Raw genomic sequence first — 17,415 nt, 5'->3', positions numbered from 1 at the left:
AAAAAGGAGAAAAAAGATAAATAGGTTTCTAGGCCATTGAGAGGTGCCACATCACCTTGTTTATATCTAGCTTTATTATATATATATAGATAGATTATATAAATAAATATGTGACAATAGATAAAAAAAAAAATTAAGAAAACAATTTCATTAGAGAAGGGATAAGATAAGAAAATGTACTACTACTTATTTTCAGGAATAACAACAGCTTCTTGGGTCTTTTGCCTTTTCGATAGGACTAAATATGACTTCATACATGTAAATTGTAATAATAACTAAATTAATTGATGAAATTTAGGGGAAGAATTAAATATTTGCAACCATAAAATGAGCTTCACATATTGTGGCCTCTTCATTTGCGGTATACTGTAACGTACATATACATAAAATAATAAAGGAATTAATGGAAGAATTTAAAGGGAAATGATCAATAGAGGGTATTTATTTAATTTAATCAATATATTAAGATGATAATAGAGAAAAAGGTTTAAAAAATGATAAAATATAAATACAAATGCTGGCCTAAGAGGGGTGCCACATCAACGCTCTCATATCCAACTTTATATAGATATATAGATTTATTAATCAAAATAAATTAATTTTTATTTATTTATTAAAAACTTGACTTCAAAATAACAGTAAAAATATAATGATAAATTAACATAGTTTTTTACGAAAAATCTAAAATGATAACATACAAATATATAGATTCGACATCTTAAAATCAAGTTAATGTTGGCATGACTTTATGATATCGATTCTGTATTTTCTTTTATATTATATTGAAATAGTTTGGACTTTTCGCATTTTTTTTATATTTGTTTTTATGTTGATAATATTTACATATACTATCCTTATCAGAGTGTATTGCGGGCGGGATGTCGGCATACTAAAATTTGTCCATGTTTTTAAAGGCTTATTCGAACCGAAATTAGGATTTAAAATTTAAAATTTTTTATTTTAAAAAAAAAAATTATGGTTCAGTTGTTTCTTTTTCGATCTCGTATGGGGAGTAAGAGAGGAGCCCGATTGTGGTGCCCCCCCCCCCCGCGAGACTGTCTGAATTTCACGAGTGAATTGAAAGTAGTATTATTCTATAATAATAATAATGATGATGATGATGATGATGATGATGATAATAATGATGATGATGATAATGGGAAAAGGGTCAAAAATATCTCTTAACTTTGTTTTATTGGTTGACTATACAACTACCGTTAAAATAAAGTTAGTTTTACCCCTACCATCTGCAAACTTATCATTTGTACCCTCCAAACTAACGATTTCCCAAATCAATCTCAAATTCTCAATTTCGACCCGAATTACCCATTTAAAACTCATTTAGAATGAAATTCTTTTTTAATCCGACCCATATAAAATCCACCACCATTATAAACAAAATCTAATTTAACTTTCAATTTTCTCAATCTTGTTGAGTCCACCAAAACAAAAAAGAATGGATTTCCCCTTGTCATTAAATGGGTTATAGGTCAGATTTAATTGATAATGAGTTTTAAATGGATAATTCGAGTCGAAATTGGGAATTCGAGATTGATTTGGGGCAAACCGTTAGTTTGAAGGGTACAAATGACAAGTTTGCAGACGGTAGGGGTAAAACTAACTTCGTTTCAACGGCAAGGTCATAGTCAACCAATAAAACAAAGTTGAGGGGTATTTTTAACCCTTTTTCCAATAATAATTAATGCATATTTAAAAAATTATGAAAAATATCAAATATAAATTAAAATTATTAAACTAAAAGATAACACACTATAAAGGGAGGGGGGTGGGTGGGTGGGGGTGATCTTCTTAATCAACGAAGAACACTTATTTTTGAGATATTCTCTCATCCAATTGATTGACTAGAATTAATAATTTTTTTCGCTTAGTTTAAGATAAGAGTACTCATGGTATTAAAGTGGAAAGCTAATCATCTTGTTTGATGTGGGACGCTTTGATTTGATACGATGTTTAAGAATTTTTTTAAAAAATTTGTGGTTTAAAACAATTCTTAAAATATTGATGTGATCGTAAATCATTATGTTAAAGGAAATGAAATTTTTTAAAGTTAAATTATTTCCAAGTCTAGTAAGGTAAGGTCAAAATTGACATTCTTTTTGGTATAAACGGAAAAAGAAAGGGTACTTTATTAAATGAGATGGAGGGAGTAACTTTTTAGAAGTGGATTAATTATAGTGGGGTGAAAAATAATCATTCACTATAATTAGAAATCTTGGGTTCGAATTCTAATTAATCGTCATCAAAGTTGTCGATCTAACTACATCATTGAACGGAGATTAATTTAACCAATTATGATGCATTACGCTCTCTTCTCAGTTCTTTGTCAAAAACAAAGAATTATTTGTATCTACTCTCTAGGATAGTGATATACCTAGTTTACCTGGCTAGACTAAGAAACCAGAAGAGAACGTAATGCTTCGATCCGTAATTGGTTAAATCTATATATTCCCGCTCAATAATATAGGCATCACATTTGTCAAGGAGTATTTATCTCTAATATAAAACTTTTCCAACAAAAATATAAATTTAGTCGTATTTCAATACAAATACTAAATATCGAGATGGAAAAGAAATCCCCCACTCTTGTTGCAATTTAATAAGGGAAAAGGGACGGATTTACCCCCGAACTTTAATAAATGGTATGTATATGCCCTCCGTTATACTTTGCGTCCACATAAGCTCCTGCTGTCCAATTATAGGTACACATATACCCCTCTCACTAACGGAGCCCTAATTTCTTACACGTGTCTTAATCTTATTGAACTATCCGTTTGACCCTTTTTTTTAACCCATAACCCAACTATCCGCCCCATAACCCAATACCCACCCAATTTCCTCTAAAAAGATCCTAATTAAAACACCCAAATTAACACATCAAAATCCATCCCTTTTCCCTAGTCGGAGGTCCCCGCGTATAAATTTTTTAAGGCTGAATCCATAAATAATCAGTAAAAGAACAAAAATTTAACAAAACCCATTTGAATTCCAGATCACAAAATTCAAAACAGCACCCATAATCTCCAACCCTTTTCATCATTTTCCAGGAATTAATTGAAATTTATCAAAAATAAGAAAGAATTGAAACTAATCTGCAAAACCCATTAAACCTTACGTTGCGGAGAGGTAATGGATGAAAAGTCAAGCACTTTCAGAGAAAGCAAGGAGCGAGTCACGAAGAAGTGAGATATCAGTATCGGTAGATAGCTGAGAAAGCTTTTCCTTCACAAGCCTACGTACAATAGTCTTGGGAAGAGGGACGGATTTTGGTGTGTCAATTTGTATGTTTTAATTAGGATCCTTTTAGAGGAAATTGGGTGGGTATTGGGTTATGGGGTGGATAGTTGGGTTATGGGTTAAAAAAAAGGGTCAAACGGGTAGTTCAATAGGATTAAGACACGTGTAAGAAATTAGGGGTCCGTTAATGAGAGGGGTATATGTGTATCTATAATTGGACGGCAAGGGCATATGTGGACGCAAAGTATAACGGAGGGCATATATGTACCATTTATTAAAGTTCGGGAGTAAATCCGTCCCTTTTCCCATTTAATAACGACATTGATATTTCAATACATAATGTCCCTGTGATTTGGGCAACAAACCATACGTACTTCACGTGCTTGACACCAAAAATACTGATGAAGCACGTGAAATTAGACCACCTGTCTAATCAATTTTTATTTTTTTTATCAATCTTCGGTTAACATTAAATTCACGCATCACAATATCTATTTTTAGAACTATCATTTGCTTTCCTTCACAACGTTTGCCTTTGTAATACCATTAATTTCATTCATAACGTTCGATTCCATAACACCTTTAATTTCATTTATAACGCTCAACTTTCTAATGACTGATTAAAGGTGAATGAATATCCATAATTATGACATATCACATTAATTATTAACTAACTACTCCATTTTTGACATGTCGTTGTCATTTCTATTCTTAGAAATCGTGTACTAATATAGAAATATCCTTTTCATTTTTCTTGAAGGTTTTGAATATTCTAGAGGTATATTATCGTTGATTTCAGTAAAAAGGTTAATTTAACAAAATGGGTTGTTGTCTTGTTCAAATTAAATTACTTGGGCTAAAATATATTAAAATGGGGGTTGTATCAATTCAATCCGTTCAATTTTTACTAATATCTTGTTTGAATGGTTGTTATTTGTTGTATTGTGTTGTATTGTTAGTTTAAATATAATATTTGTTTTGATTGTTATTTAAATTTTAGTGTATCTATCGTTTAAATCCATCGTTAATTAGTTAATATTCAAATTATGGATGTGTGACACTATGTAACGATGAAGAACGATACAATCTATTTAAACATTGCATTCATTAAAATAAACAGTACAATATAATATGATATATTATGAAACAATACGTAACAATCATCCACACAAAGTGTAAGCTTTAATTGTCTTATTTGTTCTTTATACTATTTTTAGTACTTAAAAAATTATATTTTTTTAATTATGTCTATATATAACATTTCAAATAAAAAAATTATCACGAGTCTATTTATACCACATATCAGCCCATTTTTTGTTGAGGGGAATCGAGTAATCTAAGCTAATAAGTGATCATGTCAATAGTCCACTCAAATTTAAATAACATAAATCGACTATATTTTCATAAGCTAATTTTATTATGTTAATTATACGGTCCATTATTCAGACTATAAATTCATTTGGGGTGGTGGGGCTCCATTTAAGATAATTGAAATGAGCCTAATTTTATACACGTGATTTTACTAAGTCGGCAAATTTGACGTATTGTTAATTGTATACAACAAATTCTAACCTTAAAGAGATGCCATTCAAGTTGAAGTTGATCAAATATATATTTTATTTATTAAAATTATAAATTATTGAAGAACGTAATAGATATCACAATTTAAAAAATTAAAGTAGAGTAACATGTATTACACGGATAAAGAAGGACCATTTCCCCTTAATTTACCCTTCACATCTCCACTCCCCTCAACACTTAATTACGATGCGCGAAAGTCCAAATAGCAAATTAGTTTAATAGACCTTCCTCTGAAAAATTGAATTAGTATCACGTGTTAAATAATCATAAATTATAGAAAAATATAGTAGGCACCGCAGTTCCAACAAGTAGAGTAGGGATAGAAGAATGTAGTAGGCCTCCATTGCAATTTCAAAAAGTAGAGTTGGGAAACATGTATTACACAAATAAAGAAGATCATTGCCCCTTAAGTCACCCTTCACATCCTCACTCCCTTTAACACTTAATTACGATGCATGAAAATTCAAGTAGCAACCTATTTTAATAGGCCTTCCTCTAAAAATTTGTTATCACGTATCAGATAAATCATAAGTTATAGAAGAATGTATCATAGTTCGTAGGCATTGCAATTCCAAAAAGTAGAGCAGAGGAACATGTATTACATTACACACATAAAGAAGGACCATTTCCCCTTACTTTACCCTTCACATCCTCACTCCCCTCCATAATTAATTACGATGCGCGAAAGTCCAAGTAGCAAGCTACTTTAATAGACCTTCCTCTTAAAAAATTGAATTTCACGTGTCAAATAGATCATAAATTATATATAGAAGAATGTAATGTAGTAGGCATCACAATTCCAAAAAGTAGAGTAGAGGAATATGTATTACATTACACACATAAAGAAGGGCCATTGCCCCTTAATTCACCCTTCACAACCCCACTCCACTCAATACGTAATTATGATGCGTGGAAGTTCAAGTAGCAAGCTACTTTAATGGACCTTCCTCTAAAAAAATTGAATTTCATATGTCAAATAATTCATAAATTATAGAAGAATGCAACATAGTAGGCATCACAATTCCAAAAAGTAGAGTAGAAGAACATGTATTACACACATAAAGAAGGATCATTGCCCCTTAATTCACCCTTCACATTCCCAGTACTCCCCTCAATACGTAATTATGACGCACGAAAGTCCAAGTAACAATCTACTTTAATGGATCTTCCTCTAAAAAAAACGAATTACATGTGTCAAATAAATTATAAATTATAAATTATAAATTATAGAAGAAATAGTAGGCATCGCGATTCCAAGAAGTAGAGTAGAGTAACAGTATTAACCACATAAAGAAGGACCATTGCCCCTTAATTCACCTTTCACGTCCTTACTGCCATCAATACTTAATTACAATGCACGAAAATCCAAGTAGCAAACTAGAGTACTTTAATAGACCTTCATATGAAAAAAATGAATTAATATCATACAAGCTATTAATTTACGTATCAGATAAATAATAAATTACAAGCCAAATTAATATATACATTGTCCATTCTAAGAACTTCGTTGAATTTTTTATTTACTTTATAAAAAAAATTAAATTTGCCTTGAGGTGACAAGGAATTTGATAGTCCCCTATCAAGTATATTAATTATCAAAAGGTGAATATATGAAGAAGGGGATGTATAACCTAACCTCCAAACATTGAAGAGAGTTAAACAAAGAACTTTATTGAATTATTAGAGGGAACATGTATCACACATAGAAAAAGACCTTACCCCACCCCACCCAACCCCAACTATAAAGAAAAATTAAACCACAAATTTCCAAATGTGTCATTTATCATCCTATAAATATGAACCTTAGCCTTCCCTAGTCCAAAACAAGCTCAACACCAACTTCTCTAATGGCCCCAACTTGCAACAAAAACCAAATGCATAGCCAAAATGGTAACCAATTTCCACAAGAAGTAGTAGTTGTTGTGGTTCCATTTCCAGCACAAGGCCACTTAAACCAACTTCTTCATTTTTCTCGTCTGATTTCATCGTACAATATACCAGTCCATTATATTACCACCACAACTCATACTCGTCAGGTCAATTTTCGAGCTCATGGTTTTAAATCAACAAACAATATTCATTTTCACGAATTTCCAACCCCTATTTTCAACTCTCCTACACCTACTAACAATCCGTATCCATCACTCAAATTCCCTTCACATCTTCAACCTTCCTCTCAAATTTCCACAAACCTAAGAAACCCCATTGCAAAGATTTTACATTCTCTCTCACATAAAACGCGAAGAATTGTTATCATCCACGATTCCTTAATGGGGTCCGTTGTTCAAGATTATCGCGATATTCCAAATGCAGAAGCCTACACTTTCCATAGTGTTTCGGCTTTCACAATATTTTTGTACGTGTGGGAAAGTATGGGGAGGTCTTCTTCTATCGACGTTGATATGATTAAAGACCTCCCATCGAATGATGGTTGCTTCACCCCCGAATTTACTAAATTTGTTCGATCCGAACATGAGTTTAGTAAGTTTAATTCGGGCAAGATTTATAACACGTCAAGAGTCATAGAAGGTCCTTTTCTTGATTTACTATCCAAGGAACAAATCAATAAAGGCAAAAAACAGTGGGCTCTTGGCCCATTTAACCCTATTACAATCTTAGGGCCCACCCAACAAAGACATTATTCATTAATTTGGCTAGACAAACAAGTACCTAAGTCAGTAATTTTTGTGTCATTTGGAACCACAACTTCATTTTCTTATGAACAAATCAAGGAAATTGCAATAGGGTTGGAACAAAGTCAACAAAAATTCATTTGGGTATTGAGAGACGCGGATAAAGAGAATGTTTTCTCAGAAGATTTCACTAAAAAGATCGAACTGCCAAAAGGATTTGAGGAGAGAGTGAAAGAAAGAGGGATAGTGGTAAGAGATTGGGCCCCACAACTAGAAATCTTGGCCCATAATTCGACTGGTGGATTTTTGAGTCACTGTGGTTGGAATTCATGCATGGAGAGTATTTCAATGGGAGTTCCTTTAGTCGCATGGCCAATGCATTCGGATCAACCTAGGAACACGGTGTTGATAACAAAAATACTAGAAGTCGGGTTGGTCGTTAAGGATTGGGCTCAACGAGACAAGTTGGTAATGTTCGATAGAATCGAAAAGGTTGTGAGGATTTTAATGGCATCAAAAGAAGGAGAAGAAATGAGGAAAAGAGCAAAAGAGTTGAGTTTTGGTGTGAAGAATGCTGTGGGAGAAAATGGTGTCACAAAAAATGAATTTGATGCTTTCATTGCTCATATTACTAGAGCAATTTGATATCGTCCGACATATTTTTATGATTAGTAATATATGCAGTATTTTTTATAAGTCCATATTTGATAAGGTAATCAATAAATGATTATGTTACTATATATAGTTCCATGCAATGTAATTTTTAAATTTATATCAAATATTTTTATTTTGCTTATTACTTTTAAAAATATATACGCATGTAGACATAGTATAATACTGTCGTTTCAATCTTGTTTGTCTTAATTTGATTAGGCATGAAGTGTAAGAAAATAAAGAACGTTTTTGAATGTTGTGATATTAAACGTATAATGTATCGAAATATCTTTTAAATTTGTTATCTTAATTAAATATGATACATGGAATGTTTAGATTAAAGAGCTATCAAATAATTGAAAAAGAGACGATCAGACTAAAACAAGTAAGACTAGTAATTGAAACGATAAAATATTTTGACGAAGTAATGTCTCGTGATATGTCACGGGCTTCAATACACAATAAGCATGTTTTGCATGTGACGAGATCCAAACTAAACGGATCATTTGTCAGTGGGTTAACTCTAATTTATTGTTAATAATGTAATTAATTAAGGCCAACAATATTTTAAACTTTTTATTGGATAAATAATGAGAATTTTTTTTTGTTTGCTTTCATTGATTTGAAATTTTAGATCCTTAAAAAAATCTCGAATAAGCAATTTTAAAATATAATAATGCTAACTTAGAACTTTAATTTCTAAATTTTAATCTAATACATAGATGTTTTTGTAAAACATATTTGTGAGTAGATATTCAAAATATATAGAGATAAAAAGATTTCTTTTATGAAACACATGGGCAACTTGATTTGATGGTTTATCTCCCGCTTCCGTGGTAGGCGGCTAGGCCGTCTTAACTACGAGACCACTAAAACTAGGGTTGTTCATGATTATGGTTAAAAAAATAAATTAAATCGCAATTCGAATCAAACTGATTAAAAATATCGATTTTTTTTTTGATTTGATTAGGTTTGGTTTTGAATTTTGAAAACCGATACTATTTGGTTTGGTTTTGATTTTACTACAAAAACAACTGCAAAAATAATCAAACCGAACAGATAGATTAGATGTATAAATTTTATAATTATTTATATATTATTCATAAATAAAATATAAAAATTTTGTTAAATTTTAAGTAACTTAAGTTTTTGACTTTACCATTTTCTCAAGCACAACACTTAAATTTTAGCCCAACAATTACAATCGTAAGTCCAAGTCCATCAAAATTTATTACTTTAGTCTTTACCTACCATACCTTTCATAAGATAGTCGCATTTTTCCTTAATTGAATCACTTTGTTCGTGTAATGATAACTCTAGTATTGCTTGATTGAACCAACAATAGCTTTTTCTATGGATTGTTCATGTAGTAGCTGGTGTTTGTGTCTATCAAGATACGTATGTCCTTAAAAAAATATTATTTTCAAATCGAATAAATCAGAAAAACTGAACCAAACCGAATCAAACCGTCAATAACCAAACCGACAGTTTATTTTTTTCGTTTGATTTAGTTTGATTTTAGAAATTTAAAAAACCCCACTAGATTGATTTGATTTTGATTTTAACCAATAACCTATCTAAACCGAACCACAGACACCCTTAATTAAAGCCATAGCTTGGGGCCCATATTTTTGGGCCCCCCAATTATTAGAAAAAATTATATGTACTTTTATTTTTTTTAAAAACATGTAAGAAGTTTAAAAAAAACAAAATGACCGTTGGAATGGAGCATCTTTTGGAAATAATTTCCTTAAGTAAAATTGTGTTTCCTCATTTATCTCTTAAAAATTTGACCCAATATTATTATTTACCTTATACTTATCTTTTTTATTCTCTATTTTATTATTTTTATTCTCAATATTAAACTCTCTCCTACAATTTTTTTTTTATTTACGGTTGCTTGCAAGTTTCAAAAGAACAAAATTTGCTTTTGAGTGTCTTCTTCAAAATCTCGAGAAGTGCAACAAACAATCATTATATTAAAGGAACGCAACACTATTTCGATATTGTTATATTAACTTATCAATTTGTGACCCATGTTTTTATTATTCTAACTTTATTTTATAATTTTTCTTTAAAATTTGTTATTGTTGATATTCTTAGCTCATAAGTATATATATTCTTGTTTTAGTTATTATTAAAATTTACTCAATTTAAATATGTCAACTAGAAAATATGATTCCGATTTTAAAAAAAAGGAGAAAAAGAGAAAACTTGAAGAATTAAATATATATTTCAAAAGTAAAATTAATAAATTCTTATCTAAGATCAACAATGTCTCAAGAGAGATTGAATGAATTAGTTATATTATCAATTGAAAATGAATTACTAAAACAAATCGATTATAAAACAGTGATTAATGACTTCGCATCTAAAAAAGGTTAGAAAAGTAGATTTTAAATATAACTATATATTACGATTTTTTAATATTTTAAGACTATTTTAGAAATTAAAATTTTAGCTTAGAGGACAATAATGTTTCATGTGATTAGACCCCTACCTTGTAAAAGCCAAAAGTCAACAAAGGCTGTTTTAAAAAAGTTATTTATACACTTGCTAAATTTGGCTTTGACACCTAAATATAGAATTCTTAAATTTCTAAAGATGTATGGTTTCTAATAATACACTTTCCAAATTTAGCTTTGATACTTAAAATAAGTTTTTATTAGGGATGATAAAAATAACTGATGAAAATATGATCGTTTAATTAGTTTAAGCCTGAGCTTAGTTCATTTTATTAGATACTACATACCTTATACTACTGGATACGGTAAAAGTTTTCTTATTTCTTGCCTTGCAAAATTAGGTCATAATTAAGAATACTTTAGCTCATTAATTTTTATTAAATGAGAAGGAGGCAAGAATTAAAAATTATCCCAAAATAAGGCAATCCGTGCAAAAACTTGAATAACTTTTGGACGGGTCCATCCAAATATTACTTGAGGGCACAATGACTAAATAATGAATTTCATCCATGTCCCAACTCAATTCGTCCAATTTTTACATAAATTTTTATTTTTTGTTTATTTCTTATAATTTTATTTAATTACTTTTTTCTTTATTGTAATTATATATAATATATCAAATGAGAAAAGTCTCTTAAAAAATTTGATCACATTTCTCATGAAATAAGTTGGAAATATGTATTGTAGTCTAAATCAACTCAACTTTTAAATAGTCTAAAATGAACAAGTTAAAATGAGCTGAATCAATATGTCTGAACTTGATTAGATTGACGAATCATATTTTAATAAGTTAATTTTATCACTTTAAAACATTAATTTTCTTTTTAAAAAAAAGTCAAAAATAGATTATTCCATGCACACTAAATTAGTGAACAAGAGAGAAAGCTTAGAAAGTAGCAAAGCATCTATGAAACTTGACTTCATGTTTTTAACATTTTCTTAAATTTTGTATTCTTTTTTTCTTTGTTTTTGGTTAAAGTAGTTACGTATTCCATTATAATTAAGTTCAATGAGTCCCTCGTGTAAATTAAATTCCATATTTAAATACTATTCTTTGGTTCATGAATGGAATTTTGAGGATATGAATCTAGTCAAGCATAAATAGTTATGTTGATGCGATATAATTAAGAGTTAGTGGCGAAAAAAATATTTGAATTGTTATTTTTTTTTTACGAGTTTCACGCTAGTTTATTTTCTATATATTAAAATATATTTAGTTGAGTACATAGATTGTTATTTACTCAAATTCAAGAGCTACAATACACCAGAAATAAAGAAAAAATAACTACAATACAAACTTCACTTTCAAACTGTTTGACAAAAAAGTTACCTGTCAATTCATTTTGGTACAGCTAATGAAGACCAAAACTATGTTGATTGCCTTTTCATACCATGGCCATCACCAATTTTTTTTTTTTATCTGGTGTTTGAAGTCTGCATTAAAACCCCAATTAAATTCGGATCGCACACTATAGTACCCGAGTGACACTTTCAACAAGATTTTCTCCATACTTAAGACTCGAACCGAGATCTTTGACTACAGGTAGAACAGTTCCACTACTGCACCACAACCCATGTTAGCAGCCGTCACCAATTAATGATCATGGACTTGTTTATGTTAGAGGTCTCATCTTAGATTCATATGTGGTTTATAGTTGTACATCAATCTATCTGGTTTTGGCCCTACACAGCTATGACCCGTTTATTTCCTAATGATGGTGACGACTAATCAGTTTGCATGCATCCCAATTATTTCACTAGATACCTGCATAACTATACCCTACATAAAGACGCCTTTCGTGGAAAGAAGTTGAAACAAAACATTTTAAAAGAGTAAAAAATTTAAATGTGTTTCACACAACTAACATCACATAGTAAAAACTTTCACCATGTAAACACCAATCAATTGGAACATCACTAACAATATAAGTTTTAGAAGTGGACAAAGTGGATGGAAAGCTGATAAAGTTGTGAACAGACTGATGCAAAAGAGCTAAAAATGATAGAGCAGTCCAGCAGCCAAGGGATAAAAAAGTGTTTCTGGGGCTCTGGCAAAGAGTAAAATACTGTTATACCAACTTAACAGATAGATCAGTTTTAAGTAAATTTCACCATTGTAACACGTACGTTAACACTGAAGGCAAAGAAGACGAGACTTGTTATCTATTGTTTCATTAATAATGTGTTGTGATTACACAGCGATTAAACATCAATCCACAAACTGAAAATTCATAATTGTACCATACTCTTCACAGGCATGCCAAGATTTGTATCTGTTGCTCGAAAGGATCATGGAAGAACAGGAAGCTCAACTTTGTTGAATGAGAAAAAGCTCAAACGTCCATGCTCAACAAGACAGAATTTCAACGGAATACCATGAGAATGTCTCTCGAGATCTTCAATTTCTTCTTTGGAAGGTGGATACTCACTGCACAAGAAAATACATCACTCATAAAATAAAGCTACTTTGACAGTTGATGTAGATCAACAAAGTCGGATAAAAGAATTGAGGGAATCAGACAGGGCAAGAGTGAGGGATAAAGTGGAAAATATTAAAGAAACTACTTTTTTTCTAGAATACCATCTAATCCGACAATCCATCTTACTCTTAAACATTCAGCAATGTTCACCCATAGATTAGCTAAGCAAGTTATTTCAAGTTCCTACGATCAGCTAAATAATACTAGGAGGCGATTAAGAAAATTTTAGCAGGAACCTTAATATACTGAACGCATTAACAAGGGTATCGTACCTAGCAAGACAAAGTACAAAACAGGGATCACCAGGAGCAGACTTTCTGAATCTGCTATTAGGAGGGTAAACGTCAAAGGCCAGTCTCAATCCACCAATCTGCATATTATTAATCATTTCAGAGATGAGAATACTGTTTCTTGATTCTTCATCTCCACTTTGAGCAGGCTCCGGCGTGTCTTGGTTAACAACACAATTTACTTTTGACCTTCTTACTGACCAAGGAATCCCATGACGCCCAACTATATAACCAAGAGATTTCAAGTGCTTATATGCTTCATAATATTCCAAGGAACATCCACTTTTTCCTTCTGCAACCTTGTTGTATACATGTTCCAGAGTAAGGGGCGTGTCATCTTTGCTGAAGAGATGTAGAGCCCCAATTTCGGCAAGATATCTACATGAAAAAATCAGTATAATTCTTTTAACACTGGAAATTGCAGAAGATAAATCTCAAATGATACATAATTTTTTCATATCAATTCCTAATACAAATAGATGTGTCAGATGCAAAAACTTACCTTTAAATACTTGTTATCTATCTCTTCATATAATTTATCCATTTGGTTTTACATTTCTTCTCTAACCAGACTAATTTTAAACGTGTCGAAGCAGTAGACAAGTATGCAACTAAAGTTCCCAAGTATAACCCTCAGAGGGGTAACGAGACTATCACTAGGAGTATCAGAAATTTATACCAAAATCAGCCCTCAGAATCATTGATGAGAAAAAAATCACCAGAAAAGTATGCCAATTTATTAACTGAACTATACAAAGTTCACCTTTTGCAACCAGAAAAACAAGAGAAATAATACCTCTTTCGAGGTCTTGTTAAGATACTCAAGAAAAAGTATTTTCACCTTTTCTTGGCCAAACAGATCTGAAATTTCAAATATGCTGAAAATACCCCAGTTCTTATTTTCTCATGGCTTATTCTCAAATTATGCATGTACTCAAAGTCAGTAGTATTTAACTCTTCAACTACAGGAGATAACCAAAAGAGAATTTTCATCACCTACAAAATCTCTTCGATGAAGCAATATATCTTGCCATAACGAACTATCCCAGTAGTTGTCCACAATCCACCCTTCCTCTCCACGACTTCAGCCAATCCTAATGGATCAAGCCATTGTGATCTTGAGATATCTTTCCTGAAGAAAAAGATTACCGCCTATTCACATTCCTATATGTTTTTCAAAATTATTTTTAATAATTTATCTATATCATGAAATGAAACCTGAACTGCAACTTGGGTATATCAGTGGATGCATATGCACAACAATGGTCATCATCATCAACATCCTCTCCGTAGCCTTCAGAATCACTAGTTCCTTCTGAAAAACTTGCCCACTTATCAGCTTCCATATCTGGAATAAATAGCAAATTTCCATAAAAGTTAAAAATTTAGCACAGATTACAACCATCTTAGCAAGTAGAGACACTAACACTTGATTAATAAAGGAGAAGCTAATTGTAAGTTCAATTCATTACAATGTGAAAAACTCCACTAATCTCATGAGTTACCATGTAAAAATTGTACCCAAAATGTGGCGCAGCTCATGATTGAGCATATTCTCTAAAAACAATTTAAAAAGTTACTGTATTTTCTTTAACAATAGATTGAGAAATTCGAAATGAAATACACATTTAAATTTCTTTTAATCAAAATAAAGATCAGATAAGAATATAACACAAATACTAAACTAAACTAATCATAAGGAGAATGAGAGCTTATAAACTAAACGAAACTAACAAGAATAATCAGAGAACGACAGATTATAAATTAAATTAACAATTTAATAAAAACACTAACAATGTAAGATGAAAAAAAAAACAATATAAACGTTAAACACAGAAATTTCATGCTTGGTTTCTTTATTCGTATTTTTCTTTGAAATTTTGACTGATGAAATAACAAAAAATCGAATGCCTCAGAGATGTTTTCGGAATCTCATTTGTCTATGTTGCCTCTGTTATTTCTTAAGCATTTCAAATTAAAACATAAAAATAATATTAGAAAAATCCAGACGAACAACATATATAAAAGAAATATTTGATAGTTAAAGAGCGCTTATAGCATCCTTAATGGTTCTATTGGTGGGAATTTGCACTGCCTATTCCACTTGTTGCACATGGTATTTATTTTTCTATCCGTTTCTTCATCTTTTTGTTTTTCCCAAATACTATTCAGCTCTATAAAGAGAGACAAAAAGTTACCTTTTTGTGGCATTGATTAGACAGAAGTTGGAGATGGCTAGCAGTAGAAAGAGTAGTTGTGACTAGTGAGAGGATAGAGCAATACAAGATTTCTTCGAAAGTAAGGCTTGCACTTTGTATTTCTGGTTCTAAGAAACACGTCATATTGTGCCTCAGCCCAAAGGAAGACATTACTATCAAAGAAGTTACTACTTTCTTTGATATGATAAAATTGGAAATAAAAAATAAGAAGAAACAATCTGCTGGGATAGTGAGAACTGAGAAGGTTATCTAATTCTGTCATTTCTTAGATATCATTTCGGGTGTGTTTGGTACCAAGAAATATGTGATTTTCTTACTTATTGCAATAGGATCAAATAGGACATGTTCTTGAACCTAGGCATTAGGGGATTAATTTGTGCATAAAGATAGGCATAACCTATTCATCGTGCTCAGCCAATTATTGCATGAAATCGTCAGTGCATTCTTTTTGTTTCTCATCTCAGAGATATATAGGGCTTAGAATAAACTGAGTAGGTGAGTAGAAATTGAAAATTTTCGGTGAGTATCGCTATTCTTGCAGGTTAATAACTCAGATAAATTAATTAGTCAAAGTAACTGAAGAATCCAACTGGATTGGTAGATTCTCCAAGACACTATAATATTTTCTCCAAATTCGTGCTCAAATTGGCTACATTGGAAATAACTAACACTTCTGTTTTTTTTATGACCGTGGTGTCCCGACCAACTTTCTTGGACCTCGACTAATTTCACGAGATACCTGCCACCTTCCACCAGCAATAGATACCAGGTAGCTCTGTCCACCAAGGTGGTATAGATGAGAAGAATCGCCTAGTGTTTTTTATCTCCGAACCTAATACCTCATAGTTCTCGATCACTTCATTGACCACTAGGCCACACCCTGGGATGCAAATAACTAACACGTTTGAGCACAACTAATTGAGCACTATAGCTTTATTTGCGAGTGTGTTTTGCCACATTAATATCCAAGCACTCTTAACTCCCTATTTTCAAATCAGTGTACTTAGTAGCCTAATTCCTCTTAGATAGCCCACACTTAAGTCCTTAGAGTGTCCCCCTAGCCCTCAGGTTACTCACTTCATCAAATAAGCCTAACTTTCGGCAAACAGTCGAACACTTGATGGGCATAAATTAACAAGTGCAATTTTCCCTAAAGGCTAAAACGCAGTAAAGTTTTCACCTTTTCCCCCAAATCTGTGAGAATAACAGTTCATAATCCAAATAGCAATCACCAATAATAGAACTAAACTTCAGAACAAATTTTTACACCAGTGAAACTACAATTATGCATTCAATTTACAGTGGCCAGCGAGAGAGACAATTCAGGATGTTACCTGGTAGCTTGCCGACGAGAGAGACACTTCAGTATGTTACCTGGTAGTTTGCCGGCGCCGGCGCCGGTCAGTGTCAGGTGAGCTTTTTTAGCTTTTGTTTGTAAAAGGTAAAACTTTAGGGAGTGAAACAACAAATAAGTTAAAGAAAATTTATTTTCTAGATCTAAAAATAAAATCAAATAAATTAAGAATAAAAATTACAACAACTTGGGTTGCCTTTCGAAAAGCAGATCAACTATAATCCTGACATAAATTTAAGCTAATTTCACCACTTTACCTTTAGTGATGAAATTTACTTTTTTTTTTTGGGAAAATGCGTACCCCAACCTATGTTCGAAATCTCAGAGACACACCTAACCTTTACTAAGGTCCTATTACCCTCTCGAACTTATTTTATATATAATTTTCTACCCCTTTTTGGCCTACGTGGTACTATCTTGTGGGCCCAACACATGTTGACAATTTTTTCAAGGATAGTGCCACGTAGGTCGAAAAGGGGTAGAA

The 17,415-nt window shown here is 31.6% G+C and overlaps 2 protein-coding genes across 3 annotated transcripts; one reads left to right on the top strand and one right to left on the bottom strand.

Moving 5' to 3' along the window:
- Positions 1 to 6,616: 6,616 nt before the first annotated feature.
- Positions 6,617 to 8,213, top strand: LOC102581540 (zeatin O-glucosyltransferase-like). The gene has a single exon (XM_006351322.2). The coding sequence runs from the start codon at positions 6,684 to 6,686 to the stop codon at positions 8,112 to 8,114; it is 1,431 nt and encodes a 476-aa protein (XP_006351384.1). The 5' UTR covers positions 6,617 to 6,683; the 3' UTR covers positions 8,115 to 8,213.
- Positions 8,214 to 12,470: 4,257 nt separating this feature from the next.
- LOC102592019 (tRNA-splicing endonuclease subunit Sen54) lies at positions 12,471 to 17,155 on the bottom strand. 2 transcript variants are annotated; one of them, XM_006351185.2, is made up of 5 exons: positions 16,912 to 17,155; positions 14,577 to 14,706; positions 14,359 to 14,490; positions 13,341 to 13,736; positions 12,471 to 13,016 (listed from the first exon to the last, which is right to left on the bottom strand). In XM_006351185.2, exons 2-5 carry the CDS (start codon positions 14,702 to 14,704, stop codon positions 12,878 to 12,880), a joined length of 795 nt encoding a protein of 264 aa, XP_006351247.1. In that variant the 5' UTR covers positions 14,705 to 14,706; positions 16,912 to 17,155; the 3' UTR covers positions 12,471 to 12,877. The 2 variants fall into 2 exon arrangements, with proteins under 2 accessions (XP_006351247.1, XP_015165900.1); XM_015310414.1 differs by having other exon boundaries at positions 16,952 to 17,155.
- Positions 17,156 to 17,415: the final 260 nt, after the last annotated feature.

The sequence above is a fragment of the Solanum tuberosum genome, unplaced genomic scaffold, assembly GCF_000226075.1.
Source record: "Solanum tuberosum cultivar DM 1-3 516 R44 unplaced genomic scaffold, SolTub_3.0 scf00129, whole genome shotgun sequence".
Classification (NCBI taxonomy): Eukaryota; Viridiplantae; Streptophyta; class Magnoliopsida; order Solanales; family Solanaceae; genus Solanum; species Solanum tuberosum.
The sequence above is the reverse complement of the archived record's forward strand: the minus strand, read 5'-3'. Positions and strand labels throughout refer to the sequence as shown.